At 42.1% G+C, this 15,439-nt stretch overlaps 1 protein-coding gene across 3 annotated transcripts in view; it reads right to left on the bottom strand.

Annotated features, from left to right (window-relative positions):
* Positions 1 to 15,439, bottom strand: part of Nasp (nuclear autoantigenic sperm protein) — a 22,211-nt gene extending 6,772 nt beyond the window's left edge. The window contains exons 1-7 of one of the 3 annotated variants that reach the window (XM_027402552.2): positions 15,316 to 15,438; positions 14,793 to 14,890; positions 11,278 to 11,325; positions 9,642 to 9,752; positions 7,098 to 7,178; positions 3,905 to 4,011; positions 2,295 to 3,260 (exon numbers count right to left, since the gene is read on the bottom strand). In XM_027402552.2, coding sequence (XP_027258353.1) covers positions 2,295 to 3,260; positions 3,905 to 4,011; positions 7,098 to 7,178; positions 9,642 to 9,752; positions 11,278 to 11,325; positions 14,793 to 14,851 — 1,372 coding nt within the window. In that variant the 5' untranslated portion in view covers positions 14,852 to 14,890; positions 15,316 to 15,438. Of the gene's footprint in view, positions 1 to 2,294; positions 3,261 to 3,904; positions 4,012 to 7,097; positions 7,179 to 9,641; positions 9,753 to 11,277; positions 11,326 to 14,792; positions 14,965 to 15,315 lie in introns of those variants that run through there. The other 2 variants (XM_035439689.1, XM_027402553.2) reach the window with 2 other exon arrangements.

The raw sequence follows: 15,439 nt of genomic DNA, 5'->3' as shown, positions 1-15,439 counted from the left end.
CTATGTTTGAGGCCTCAAAAACAAACAATAAGGTTGAATTCCCTTAAGTAAATCAAATACCATCCAGATGAATTAGCACAGACATCCTGAGCATAGCCAACTTTTATTACTACAATTTAAATTTTTGTTCCCTTACCAACCACATCTAACATAACAATTAAAACACCAAAAGACAGTGAGAGGGAGAAAGAAAGAAAGAAAGAAAGAAAGAAAGAAAGAAAGAAAGAAAGAAAGAAAGGAGGGAGGAGGGAGGGAGGGAGGGAGGGAGGGAGGGAGGGAGGGAGGAAGGAAGGAAGGAAGGAAGGAAGGAAGGAAGGAAGGAAGGAAGGAGGAAACACAATGATTATGAGGGATACATATATCCCAGAAGTGGCAAAAAGCCAAGTACCATGAAATGAGTTGTTATTTTCTTGTGATGCTAAGATCAAACACAGAACTTTGCACATGCCAGACTCAGTGTCACCCCATGTACCAGTGTTTTTTTTAATTGTGTGTAGGGACCTTTTTATGTAAATGTGGGGAATACATTATGGCATCTATATTATAGATCAGAGTATGACAGCCTTGGGTTTCATCACAGACAAGGCAGGATACCTTGTGTGCCAGGCTTATTCCACAAGCTTATGGGAATTGTGTTTATGGCTCCAATCTCCCCCTAGGTGCAGCAGTATTATAAATAGGAGTACATGCCCACTTTTATGTGGGTTCTGGGGAATCAAACTCAATTTGTTTCTCACATGTAAGATGTGGACTAGTGTAACATCTAACATAAAGAAACCAACAGCAGAAAATGGCTGAGTCCTAAAGCCAGAATTACCTTGGGTGTGATACAGACTTCCTCCCCATTTATAAAATACACAAAAATTTGTCAGCCAAATAACACTTATAGGATTGAGAATTTGGTTCAAGAGTAGAGTGCTTGGATAATACACATGAGGCCCTGGGTTCAATCCTTAACACTAGGGAGAGAGGGGTAAGAATCAAGGCATCAGAATTTTCAAAAACTAATTCTGTGCTTTCTATTAAAGAAGTCCTGAGCCTGGCATTGGTGGTGCACGCCTTTAATCCCAGCACTTGGGAGGCAGAGGCAGGCAGATCTGAGAGTTCGAGGCCAGCCTGGTCTCCAGAGAGAGTGCCAGGATAGGATCCAAAGCTACACAGACAAATCCTGTCTCGAAAAACGAGGAAGAAGTAGTAGTCCCGAATCTCAAGAAGCCCAACAGTGCTAACACTTGACAAGTTCACTACTGGCTATGTTGATGCTGACTGGAGTGCAAGGACCTACATAAAGTCAGATGCTTACCAGAATGGTCAAGTATTAAAGATGAGTCATTGAAAATCCGTAACTTAAAGAGAACTAGTTTAGCAATAACACAAAGAATTATAAATTAAAATACACCTAGACAACTCTTGAAAAAGTCTAGAAATTACATAGTATATTAATTGAAATAAGACCTGTAATTATTAATGCCAATGTTAGATAAAACTTATTTACAGTAGAATCCCCAACTTGAGCACAACTCAAGTCAGACGTGCCAATCAGTAATTAGAGACTTAAAAATCTTGATAAAATTGAATCATAATTAAGCCACTAACAGTATAGTTGGTTAGCAGCCAAAGCAAGCATGAAATGAGAAAGGAAAGCAACAGGAGATAAATGATGAAGTACTTTGCTATCACTTTTCCCTGAAAAGGGGGGCAGGCCCATGTGAATAACCCTCTAAACATTTCTATGAACAAAAGGTGGAAAGGACACCAGAAAGCTAACTGCCATCTTTTATTTAAATGGCATGCCTGCTTAAGTGTACCAATTCAGTGGATTCTACTGCTCTGTTCCTACTTTCTATAACACTTAAGAGAAACCATGTGAACAGCAAATGTAAAAACCCAAAGGCATGCAAGTGAACGTCCATTCAGCATTCTCTGCCAGCCTAGCCTATTTCCCTACCTATCCCATAACCCGTTTCTAATCCACCCTTCACTTCACTTCATTGGCTAGTACAGCACAAGTTACTGAAAGCTAGCCAAGTTTCAAATCAGAAAACCTACTTTGTAGTTAGTAAAATTATTAGTTACCAGCCAGTTATATACTTGCTGCTCGTGATTTAACTTCCTAAACCTATTATCATGTTCTTAAATTAACCCCGTTTTCATTTAGCTCTTTCCTAAACTAATCCTTTCCTAAATCCAAGGCAGACTGAAAATCCTGAATGGAAGGCTGACTTTTACCAATGATTAGTGAGTCAAATCTAGAATGCACTCCACCCACTGCAGCTCTAGCGTATCCCAGTTACCTTCACCCTCTTTCATCTGTCCGTCTCTCTCTTGTGTCTCTTCATTAGCAGCTATCTTACATTTGTCTTCAGGTGCTTTCTCCGTAGCCCTCTGGGCTACCTTGGTCTCAACCCCATCTCCAGCTGCCTCAGACTCTTCTACAAGTAGCATAGCTTCCTCCTGTTCAGGAACCAGCTCTGTCTTGACCTCGTCTACACTTGAGCCATCTTTATTAGTCTCTGTCAGTCTTTCTGCAGAAGTCTGTGGTTCACTAGGAATCTGATCTCCTGCAGCTGATGGTCCATCAGCTGAACCATTGTTGGGAAGAACTGTAATCTCCTGCCCTGGCTTTTCAGATCCAGCCTCCACCTTTGGTGACACTTTGACATCCTGCCCTGACAGTTGCTCAAGAGCAGCCTTTCCTAGTTCACTCTCACAGGTAGCTACCTGATCCTTTGGTTCCTCCCCACCCATGTCCACTGACTTGACTGTGGAGTCTACTGTTTCAGCTTCTACTTTCATTGAAGTACCCTGCTTTTCTGGAGCCCCAATAGGATGATCTTCTGAAGTTTCTTTTGGCTTTTTCTCTATGCTTATTAGTTCCTCTCCTTCCTCCTCCTGATGCACTGCTTCTCTGCATTCTTTATTTTGAACATAAGCTCCAGAAATTGATTTTCCTTCCTCAGTACACAATGATTCCTGTTCTGTCTTCCCAGAAGTGACCTCAGCTTCATTCAGTCCTGGTATTGCTGCTTCTTTTGCCTCTCCAGAGGATTCAGTTAACTGTTTTGAAGTCGATTCAACTTTTTCCTGTAGCTTCTCTGCAGGCTCACTTATATCCATATCTTCTCTTCCACCCTTCTCCACTTCACTTTCCTGTTCTGTATCAGTTTCAGGCTTTGACAGAGACTTGCCTTCTGCTTTTTTGGCTTCTTTTTCTCCCATGGCGTCATAAACCTGTTCTCTCAACTCTTCCCTTGCTTCCTCTACATGGTTAAAGAACATGAAGCATAAACATGTCTCCAAGTTTAATGATAAAAACATAAATGGAAACTAGAAATACATTCCCTTTAAGCCTTCAATTAGCCTAACTAAAAGTTAGATGCCCCCATGAGAAAAGCAAAGGAAGAATCCAAGCTAGCAAAGCAATATACTGCAAAAAAGGAAACCAAATCTCTTCAGACTAGAAACTGTATGGGCTTCACTTCAAGTACTCGGGTAACCAGTCAGGGAAGACATGTCAAATTTTCCTTCCTCTCTTAAACATTATACTTATTTGATTTGCGAAGTTCTAACAGCCAAAGTTCATTTTCTGAGATGCATAAAACACAAAAGTGCTCTAAGGAATTCTATTAAAATAACTGGGCTGTGCAATGTGTCTTTAAATATGCATCAGAAAAGTATTTAATATTTTTAATACTTAATATACCAACTTAAATGATGGATATTAGTTACATTTAGTTACTCTCTTAGAGAGGCTCACTATCAACTTTGATAATAGCCTATACCCACTGCATCAGCCCAAGGACCTTTAAGGAGACCAAACAGCAAAAGGACCCTATTTCTATAACTTATTTAAAGGAATCATAGGTCGTCGCATCTCTTAAATGTAGCATGCAACTCTACATACCATCTACATTATCATTATTTTCTACCAAAGATTCATCTTCTGTTTTTTCTTCTTCCTCTTCTACATGCACTCCTTCCAAGGCATTTCCCAACACTCCATTCTCCATTCTATAAGAGGAAAAAGCATGAAAGTATAACTGGTTCCTAACAAAGTATTTCAAGGTGGAAATCAGAACAGAAAAAGAATCAAGTAAAGAGAACACAAAGCTACATATTCAAACTGAGAGGAGTTCTACAAGTTCCAGGCTAGCCAGGTCCGAAAGTAAGACTAATCTTTAAAAGTAAGGGGGAAGCCAGATTGTGGTGGTGCATGCCTTTAATCCCAGTACTCAGGAAGCAGAGGCAGGTGGATCTCGTGAGTTCAGAGGTCTACTGAGCAAGTTCCAGGGCAGCCTCCAAAGCTACAGAGAAACCTGCTTAAAAATGAATTAATGGGGGCTGGAGAGATGGCTCAGAGGTTAAGAGCACTGACTGCTCTTCCAGAGGACCCAAGTTCAATTCCCAGCAACCACATGGTGGCTTACAACCATCTGTAATGAGATCTGGTGCCCTCTTCCTGTGTGCAAGCATGCATGCAGATAACTATATACATAATAAATGTTACATTTGTTTAAAAAAAATGAATGAATGAATGAATGAATGAATGGTGGGGACACAATGCTGGAAAAATGGCTCAGTGTTCCAGATAACCTGTGTTTGGTTGCTAACATACACATGAGATACCTCACAAAATAACTCCAGCCCAAGGGAATCTGGTCTGGGAGAACACTTGTACTCATGTGCACATACCCACACCTAAAACACCTAATAAGAAACAATCTCTATGTCACATGCCTTTAATCTTAACACTCAGGAGGCAGAATCAGGTAGTTCTCTTTGAGTCCAAGACCAGCTTGTTCTACACAGTAAAACCCTTGTAGTGGTTTAAATGACCCTCCCCCGAAGGCTCATGTTAGAATGCCTGATCCCCAGCTAGTGGAGATATGACTTGCTGGAAAAAGGAACATCATTCCCACCCAGTTTGTTCTCTCCACCTTGTGGTTGCTGCCTCAGATCTTAAGTTCTCAGATACTGCTCGGTGCCATGCCTGCTGGACTGCTGTGATGCTCCCTCCCATGGACTCACCCTCTAAAACTATAAACAAGCCTTCAATAAACTCTTCTATAAGTTGCCTTGGTCAACTAAGACACCCCCAGAGCAAAACAAAAAACAACAAACTACTTGCTCATAAAACAAAACTTTAAGAACAATGAATGCCCAGCCATAAGTGGGACATCTGTTATCATCCCTTCCATGGCACAGGGAACATCAAGACGAGGCACAGCCAGGCTCCTTTAATCCCAGCACTCAGGAGGCAGGTGCAGGCGGATCTCTGTGAGTTCAAGACCAACCAGGACAGCCTCCAAAGTCATAGAAAACAAAACAAAACAAAACAAAAAAAAAAAAAAAAGAGGAGGCACAAAGAATGTATGAACTGGAAAGGAAGGGTGGAGACACTAATTTCCAGGTATGACAAGACAAGAGCACTCTTCTACTCAACAGCAACTTCGATTGCCTATATAAACACTGGGCCTGCCAAAACCATATCATGAAAAAATGGGGGGGGGGGCTCATGAGGCTTCACCCTTCCTTGAGGATTTTTATATGTTTATATACAGACAACAATTGATAGGAAAGCCAAGGACATTTTCTTCAGTGGTGTAACCACTGATTAGCTAGCTAGCCTCATGCCTAATGAAACTCACTGGGTAGCACACAAAGAACAAGAAGCAGGGGAGTAATTGGGAAGGAGTGGGAGGAACATGAGAAGGTAAACACGAATAAATAATAATTGAAATTTAGATGTATTTATAAAAAAAAAATGTCCTAATGAGGAGTACTACTCAGCAGAAAAATACAATGGAATCTTGAAATTTGCAGGAAAATGGATGGAACTTGAAGAAACCATTCTGAGCGAGGTAACCCAATCACAAAAAGACAAACATGTACTCACTCATATGTGGATTTTAGACATAGAGTAAGGGATTACCAGCCTACAATCCACACTGTCAGAGAAACTAGTAAACAAGGATGACCCTAAAAGAGACAAACTTTGTCCCCTGGAGAAGGGGAAAGGGTCACCATCCCCTGAGCAAATTGAGAACATGGGAAGAGGGGATTGGGAGAATGAGAAGGGAAAAGAAGGAAGGATGCAGAGGTCATGAGGGAGCAGAAAGGTTGAGTCAGGTGTAGATTCGAAGAAAGGATATGTAGGGTTTTTAGTTGGGGGGGTGGCAGGGGAGGGAGGGAGAAGGGAACTGGGATTGTCATGTAATTCAATCTTGTTTGTAATTCAAATAAAAAAAATCGTACATCAAAAAAGTCTTAATGAAACCCATTCTTATGTAGAATAAAAATATATTAATGATACTTTTTAAAAAACTTCTAACATAAGCTAAACACTGCATGAGGCTAAAAGAAAACAAATCATTACCTGAAAGTACAAATAATGACTATCAAAGAGAATAAAACATCTATTCATTTCTTTTTATAGCAGGGACATGCTGTTTTCCAAACATCACATCTACTTCTTCCATGTCTCTAAAGGGCCAGTAACATTTTGTCAACACTTTTACACCAAGTCATTAAGTGCATTGAATAATCACAAAATTAGGAACTTAACAGAACTATGTGTGAAGGCTAATCACTCATTATTTTTCATATCCACAAAATATTTTAGTTAAGTTAATAAATTTGTTGATGTTTCCAAGAATGTTAATACTAAGTCTGTAACTGGAGAGAGGGACATATGGGTTTGAGACAAAGACACTCTTTCTAACTTAGGCTGCCCTTGAACTTGATCCTCCTGCTTCAGCCTCCCCAGTTCCCAGGTGTCAGAAACCCACAAATGTAAAACCATACCAAGCAGAAAGTCTTCCTTACTAGACATTTTCATGTGCTACTTATTCAAATTGGGCTCCATACAGACCTTGTTGCATTTTGAGCTAGTTCAGAGTACTTCTGAATGTTCCTATTCCTGTGTTAAACTCTGATCGACTATTGACTATATATCACTGCTTCTACTAATTGAAAACCTCAAAATCAATTTTATTATTTGCATAAACAATTTTAGCCAATACGGAAGCTTCAATTTTTAAACAAACCAAAGGGATATAAAACATTCTATTTACAACATGAGGCTTTGCAAGACATACCTGGCCAACTCCAAAAGTGACTTCCCATAAAAAAAGAAGGCTTCTCCACACTCATTAGCTGTTTCTCCATACTTCTTACCTCTACAAAGAAAAGTAAATACCTAGTCTGAACATTGTTAATTGATAGTTAACACGTGAAGTTAATGTTACATGTTCTTCATACATATATAATAATGTATATTTTAAGTGCCACCAACCAGGTATTTTACAATAGATATTCCTCCTGCCACACTATAAATATCATTGTGGAACATAACTATTACAAGACCTTTGGCTGGGACTTACATGATTTAAAAAGAAAAAACAAAACAAAACAAAACAAAACATGAAAAGGCATGTTGAAATAAAGAGCATTATTTCTCTAGTTTTTTTTTTTCTTTTTAAATTCATTTCTATGCTCAATGGTGTTTTCCCTGCATGTATTTCTATGTGATGGTGTCTATGTTACTAGAGTTACAGACAGGTGTAAGCTGCCATGTGGATCCCTCTGAAGAACAATATTTTTGAAACAATGGTCCCTAAACCAAAACCTACCTTTAACCTAGGTATACAACTTAGACAAATTCTGCTATATCAGTCCCTTAAATTTTCTTTTCTATAAAATTCAAAGGTTATTGACTTGCTCAAAGAGCTATTCAAGAACTGAAAAGGTGGTTGGAAAAAAGATAAAAAGTTGAGTGGTTAGGAGTACTTGTTTCCAAAACTCACATGATTAACAATTTGTAACTCCAGTTCCAGATCCAGCATCCTCTTCTGACCTCTGAAGGCACCAGGCAAGCACATAGTACACATATATATGTTCATACACTTAGGACTAGAGAAATGCCTCTATAGTTGAAAGCATTTATTGCAAACTCCAGGTCTAAGGAATTCAATGACCTCTGCTGGTCTCTACACTCATGGCAAATATTCACATACACAATACACATAAAATAATATGGAAAAAAAAAGAAACAAGAAATAAGCATTCTAGCTTTTGGAGTCCAAAGACGTATGTATGGTAGACATCATACAAAATTAAGCCAACTATTATTTTAAGATGAGACAAGCAGGCTAGAGAGATGGCTCAATGGCTAATAGCACTGGCTACTGTTCCAGGATACAGGATCAATTGCCAGCATCCACAGGGAAGTTCATGAATGTAACTACAGTTCCAGGGTATCTGACAACCTCACAGACATTCACGAAGATAAAACACCAGTGAACATTAAAAAAAAAAATAATTAGTTAAATTATTAAAAGAGTTAAGAAGCTGGGCAGAGTGGTGCACACCTTTAATCCCAGCATTTAGGAGACAAAAGAAGGTGGATCTATGTAAATTAAAGGCCAGATCTACAAAAAAAAAAGTTAAAAGTCAATGAGACAGGGCTGGAGAGATAACTCAGAGCTTAAGAGCACTGGCTGCTCTTCCAGAGATCATGAATTCAATTCCCACAGCTAGAATTATCTGGGAGAAGGAATCTCAGCTGAGAAAAATGCCTCAATCAGATGAAGCAGTTGAAGTTTGTAGGACATTTTCTGGGTTAATGATTGATACGGGAGGGCCAACCCACTGTGGGAAAGTAATCATGGTGATATAAGAAAGGAGAATGAGTATTACATGGAGAACAAGCCAGTAAACACCTTTCCTCCATGGTCTCCTGCTTCAGTTCCTGCCCTGAATTCCCTCAATGGTGGAGTGAGATCAGTACATGTACACCAAATAAACCCCCTCTACCAAGCTGATTTGGGTCATGATGTTTATCACAGCAATACAAAGTGAAGTGAAACACCAGAAGATATTTCATCTTCACTCCTAGCATACTACGAAATACCACAGAAAAGAACAAAGGCAGGGCCCGACAGATTGCTGCAAACACTCAGGCACTCATACAATACACATACACACATACATTTAGGTAAGACATTCACACATATAATAAAAATAAAAAATAAAAATAAAGGGCTAAAGAGATGACTTGGCAATTAAGAGCATTGACAGCTCTTCCAGACGTCCTGAGTTCCATTCTCAGCAACGACATGGTATACACGCGGAAAGAGCACCACATACATAAAATAAACAAATCTTTAAAAAATTAAAGTTCAGGGCTAGAGAGATGGCTCAGAGGTTAAGAGTACTGACTGCTCTTAAAGGACCTGAATTCAATTCCCAGCTACCACATGGTGGCTCACAAACATCTGTAATGAGACCTGGTGCCCTCTTCTGGCCTGCAGGGATACATGCAGACAGAACACTAAGCAAATCTATTTATTAAAAAATAATAAATAAATGAATTTAAAGATCAAACAGTCTCAATAGGCTACAGATATAGTTTAATTATAAAATACTTGCTTTCCATGCACAAGGTCTTAGAAAAATTCCTCCACGGGAAGTAAGAGCCAGACTTGTGGTTCATAGAATTAGACATAGGAGTTCACAAACATTAGCCAAGTACTCTACCATTTAACTATACACCTATTCTTCTTAGTTTTCCTTTTCCCCATAAAAAAAATTTAAAGGTTTGTTAGGAATATACTACTGTTAAAAATAGAACATATACTTACAAAAGACTAGCTGCTTCCTGGAATGCATTAACAGCTGATGGAATGTCTCCCATCACCAGATGTTTCTGTCCTAATCCCAGTAGTTTCTTAGCTTCACTATCCACATCCAGACTGCAAAAAAAAAATGTTTTATTTAGTAACAACTATTGTTTAAAAACCAATACTCACTGGATACATATTACTCTGAAACAGTTTAAATTTTTAACTTTTGACTTCTATGGAAGATCTGCAAATTAACAGGGCATGATGATATATATCCATGATCCCAACACTCTATAAGGAAAAGCAGGATGATTGACAATGAGACATGGTTTCTCTATATACCAGACCTAGTTTATCCTGGAACGCACTCTATAGACCAGGCTGGCCTGGAACTCAGAGATCTGCCTGCCTCTGCCTCCTTCCTGAGTGCTGGAATTAAAAGCCTACACCACCACTTGACCATATACAATGTTTTTTTTTAAAAAAAAAAAAAATGGGGGGGGGGATTGGGGGAACAGAAGCCAGGTGTGGTGGCTCAAGCCTTTAATCACAGCACTGGAGAGGCAGAAGCAGGTGGATCTCTGAGAATTCAAAGCTACCCAGGGCTACATTGAGTCCTATCTCAAAAGAATAAAAAAAATGAGTGGTATCTGACATACCACAGTTGATAGTGTTTGCCTAGCATGCAAATACAAAAGGCCCTGGGTTTGATCTTGAGTATTGTATAAAAGAAGGGATGGTAGCATTTCTGTAATCTCAGCAATTGGGAAATAGAGGCAAGAGAAATTCAAGGTTATCACAGGAAATAATGGGAGACTGAGGCAAACCTATGTCATATGAAACTCTCTAAATAAATAGGAAACTGAGCAGACCTGTGGTGGAACATGCCTTTAATACCAATACTTGAAAGGTCATCCTTAGCTACATAGCAAATTAAAAGACCACCTTAGGTTAGTTACACATGACAGTAAGACAAGGGTAGTGGTAGTGGTGAGGTAGAGGCAGGTGGATCTGTGAGTTCAAGACCAGCCTGATCTACAGTCTAGTCTACAGCCAACACCACACAGAAGAAATCCATCACCACCCCCCTTTTTTTTTGTTTCTCAAACTAGGGTTTCTCTGTGTAACAGTCCTGACTGTCCTGAAACTCACTTTGCAGACCAGGCTGGCCTCAAACTCACTGATATCAACCTGCCTCTGCCTCCTGAATACTGGGAATAAAGGCATGTACAACCAATGCCCTGCTAAGAAACCCTTCTATGGGGAAAAAAAAAAGGGGGGGGGGATCTAAATGAATCCCTGAAAAGGATTTCTAGAGGCATCCAGGAAGCAAACTTGAGGGACCAATGGTACAGTTCCAATGATACATACAGTGTTTGACTATAGTATGAAAGGCCTTGGATTTCGTGCCCAGTCAGCAAATTACCCTCAGTTAAATAAATTACTTCACTTTGATTCCAGATATGACCATAATTGTATCATACCTATCAGCCGGGCGGTGGTGGCACACACCTTTAATCCCAGCACTCGGGAGGCAGAAGCAGGTGGATCACTGTGAGTTCGAGACTAGCCTGGTCTACAAGAGCTAGTTTCAGGACAGCCTCCAAAGCCACAGGGAAACCTTGTCTCGAAAAACCAAAAAAAAAAATCTTACCTATCCACTTTATCTGAAGAGGTAGAAGGGGCAGGAGCATCTTCAATTCTGTAATGAATAAAAATAAAAATGAAAGATTCTTTAAGCTTAGATATGAAATGTCAGAAAAATATAAAAACAAAATATAAAAGAAAGTTTTTATGTTTTAGACAACCAACAAAAAGCCAGGCAGTGGTAGCACACTTCTTTAATCCCAGCATTCGGGAGGCAGAGGCAGGCGGATCTCTGAGTTCAGGTCAGCCTGGTCTCCAGGGTGAGTGCCAGGATAGGCTCCAAAGCTACACAGAGAAACCCTGTCTCAGGGGGAAAAAAAAAATGTATTTTTAAAAATGTATTTTTACTGCCAGGCTTGATGGCATACAACTTTAATCCCAGCACTCAGAAGGCAGAAGCAGAAGCAGGTGATCTTGAGGCCAGCCTGGTCTTTAGAGCTAGTTACAGGCCAGCCAGGACTACAGGGAGAAACCCCCGTCTTGAAAAATCAAAAAGTATGTATGCGTTCCTGGGGCTAGTGTTACAGGCATTATCAAATGCCAGGTATGATGCTGGAAACTGAACTTGGGTCCTCTAGAATCTGCCTTTAACCGCTGAGCAAATTCTCCAGCCCCAAGACCCAGTTGAGGAGGCAAAAGAAAAACAGATCCGAGTTCTTTCCTCCAAGGGAACCAAGCATGTATGGTGTACAGACAAACAAAACTGTAATTTGTTGTTGCTTGGTTCTTGAGATAAGGACGCTCTACATAGCTCTGGCTGTCCTAGAATTCATTACATAGACCATGCTGGCAGATTAAAGGCATGCCATGTACGGTCATGCCCAGCAGTACCTATTTTAATTTAAAAAAAGAAAATACTGAAATAAATTATGACAGAGTAACCAGGCTGTCCTCAAACTCAGCACGTAATGGAAGATAATCCTGATTTTTTATTCTTCCACTTCAAATTCTGACACACTGGGATTACAAATGGGCACTACCAATCCTTGTTTTTTTTACACAATACTAGGGATCCAACCCAAGACTTCACACATGCTGAAAGCACTCTGCTGAGTTTCATCCCCCAAACTGTAAAGCCAAAACTCAAGCCACTTTCTTTAACCTCAACTTAGACACAAGAAGCTTTATTTTGGAGCTGGGGATATGATTTAGTGGTAGAAGGATTGCCTAGCTTGTGAGGGTCCTAGGTTAATCCCACAGTACCACAAATAAAAATTTCTAAATACCGCCTCCAACTTACTTTACTGAAGCATTCTGTCTTTACTTTTCTCAAAAACTCATTATACAATTTCCTGACAGACAAGATTTTTCATGGAAATTGAAGAAATGAAAACTCAAAATAATAATTTGACAATCTCTCCATTCTAAACTTGACTTTTCTGACGTGTAGAAAAATTTAAGACTTCACACTATAGTCATGTGAGTCAATAAGAATTTACTTAATGAGACTGAAGATGGATAGATGAGCAGTTAAGAGCCCTCGTTATATGCCTGTCGGTAGTGGTGCAAGTCTTTAATCCCAGCATGGGGAAGGCAAAGACAGATGAATCTCTGAGACCAGCCTGGTATGTACAACTTTATGCATGCCAGAAAAGGGCATCAAATCCCACTATGGCTGTGAGCCACCATGTGGTTGTTTGGAATTGAACTCAGGTCCTCTGGAAGAGTAGCCAGTGGTCTTAACTGCTAAGCCATCTCTCCAATCCCATAACATTTTTTTAATTGACTCAAAATAATAATAATAATAATAAAAACTATAGACAAAAAACAAAGCCGGTCTGTGGTGGTACAGGCCTTCCTTTAATCCCAGCACTTGGGAGGCAGAGGCTGGCAGATCTCAGAGTTCGAGGCCAAACTGGCAGAGGCAGGTGGATCTCAGTGAGTTTGAGGTCAGCCTGATCTACAAAGAGAATTCCAGGAGAGCTAGGACTGTTACACAGAGAAACCCTGTCTTGAAATAAATAAATTCTACAGATTTTCCTAACTCAAGCTACTCTGGCCCTAAGAAATCAATGAGGAGGCAGGAAATTGGTGATTTGAGAAACACTGCTTTTCAAGAATCCACTAGAAAAGGAACCAAAAGGTGACAGGTAAAGTATGCAAAGATACGTTAATATCTGGTACAACTGTACTAATTGAAAAGTCAACTAGTATGCCTAAACCTACAGCAAAAAAAAAAAAAAAAAAAAAACACTCAAAAACCCCACAGCCAACTTTACTTTTACCAGAGGAAAAACTTCTAAAATGTACAGGGACGGAAAAAAATATTAGCAGGCACAGGAAGATTTGGTGGACTTTGCAGAGCCCCCCGTTGAGGGCCCTACCCTGCCTGGGGAGTGGTGGGTGGATGGAGTGGGGGTAGGCTGGGGGTGGGGGAGGAGGGATGGGGTGAGGGGAGGGAGAGGGAGAGAGAGAAGGGATTTACATGTGAACAAGCTTGTTCCCTAACTAGAACTAATAAATAAATTAAAAAAAAAATATTAGCAGGCACCTAAAAGACAAGGGAAGATTGGAAAGTAGGACCTACTGTACGGAAAACTTGTTTCCTCCAAATGATGGGCCGTTTCTGTGCACTATCCAAAAAAGTAGCTCATGTTTGATTAGCACTGTGAAGCTCTCAAAGCAATTATTCCCTCTTGGGGGGGGGGGGGTCCTTTTATCTTAGCAGACTCATCTAGCAAGTACGGAATTCTCCGTGTAGCGTTTACCGAAGAAGCCATCAGTGTGAAAATGACCCCTGGAGCAACCAAATCTCCGACCCACACACGGAAAGTCTAAGGACACCCTGAGGGTTCTCAGCAAAAGCGGAGAGTCGCAGGGCTTCGGTCGCGTAACGACCCCGCGGGTTACAGTCAACTACACAGTCAACGAGATAAACTTCACTGCGCCCAGCGGCTGCCGCAGGAGCCGCTCCAAACCCCAAACAATGGAGTTTTCCCGCCTCCTCGAGGCCCCGCCCCCGTCTCCAGAGCCGGGACACGGAACGCACGCGTGCAAAGTCCCGCCCTCCTCGAGGCCCCGCCCACTCGGGTCCCTCAGGTCTGAGCCTCAATCCTCGTGTGTAGGTTTTTTTTTTTTTTTTTTTCTTTTGGCGCCAAATCTGTTGGTCGTTTTCTAGATTCCTCTACAGACTCTCCCGCTAGTGCGCCGAGAGTAAGAGCTCAAGAGGGGACCGGCGACGGGGGGGCCCCGCCTCCCCACCGGCGGCAGCCCCGGGCCGGGGGAGGAAGAAAAAGGGCAGGCGATGGAGACAGCCGCCGCTGCCCCCGGCAAGATGGCGGCCGCGGAAAGCCGGGCAGGGGGCGCCAGCCGCCCGCCGTTAGCGCCGGTCGCCAGCGCCGCCTGAGGGGGGGGCTTCTCCACAGCCCCGCTCCCTCCGGACAGCCGCAGTTCTCCAGGGAAAGGCAGCTGTCCCACCCCCCCGCCGGGCCCGCCGCCCGCCCGCCCTCCGGCCCGCGAAGCCAGTCCACAGCTCTCCCCACGGACTGGCCAGCGCCTCCCGCTCGCCACAGTCCGGCTTACTTGTCAGCGGAAGCCAGCTCTCCGGCGACGGCAGTAGTGGCTGTAGACTCTGTGGCCATCGTTCCCCTGACGCGGTGGGCCGGTGGGCAGAGCACTGCCTGTGGAGAGAACAGAGAATTCAGGACAGCAAAGACTTACTCAGGCACAGAAAATGGCAGATTGGAGACCCCGCGCGGTTGGGGCCCTCTTATATATCGGGGCCGCTTGCCCCGCCCATCCACTTCCGGATCCTCCCCCTTGGGTTTAAAGGGCCAGAACTCAACACCTCTCCGTCACAAGGACACCTCCCCGCAGCCCTTCCCGTTTGGGTATCTTCCCGCCCGGGCCCGCTTTTCCTTGGAAAGAAAAGAAAATCGAACAACAAAAGAACTTCCTGCTCCCGGTAGCTGGCCGTGTTAGAAGCACCAGAATCTTGGCACTACAACTTCTGATGGAGCCAGCCAGAGCCTCCACGTTAAGTGGAGCCAGTGAGTCTCTGCGGGCGTGGAAAGAGTAGCCGAGGGTTTCTTTCTGGCGGGGATACCCGAGAAGGTGACAGGTCTTCTGTATGCCCTCTCAGTCTTAACGGATGGAAACGCAAGAGCCGAGCACGAGTACAACAGCAACGGCTAGAACTGACCCGAGAGACTCGTGGCTCTGGGCCTCAG

Source organism: Cricetulus griseus, chromosome 2, assembly GCF_003668045.3.
Source record: "Cricetulus griseus strain 17A/GY chromosome 2, alternate assembly CriGri-PICRH-1.0, whole genome shotgun sequence".
Classification (NCBI taxonomy): Eukaryota; Metazoa; Chordata; class Mammalia; order Rodentia; family Cricetidae; genus Cricetulus; species Cricetulus griseus.
This window is presented reverse-complemented; position numbering and strand designations above follow the sequence as displayed.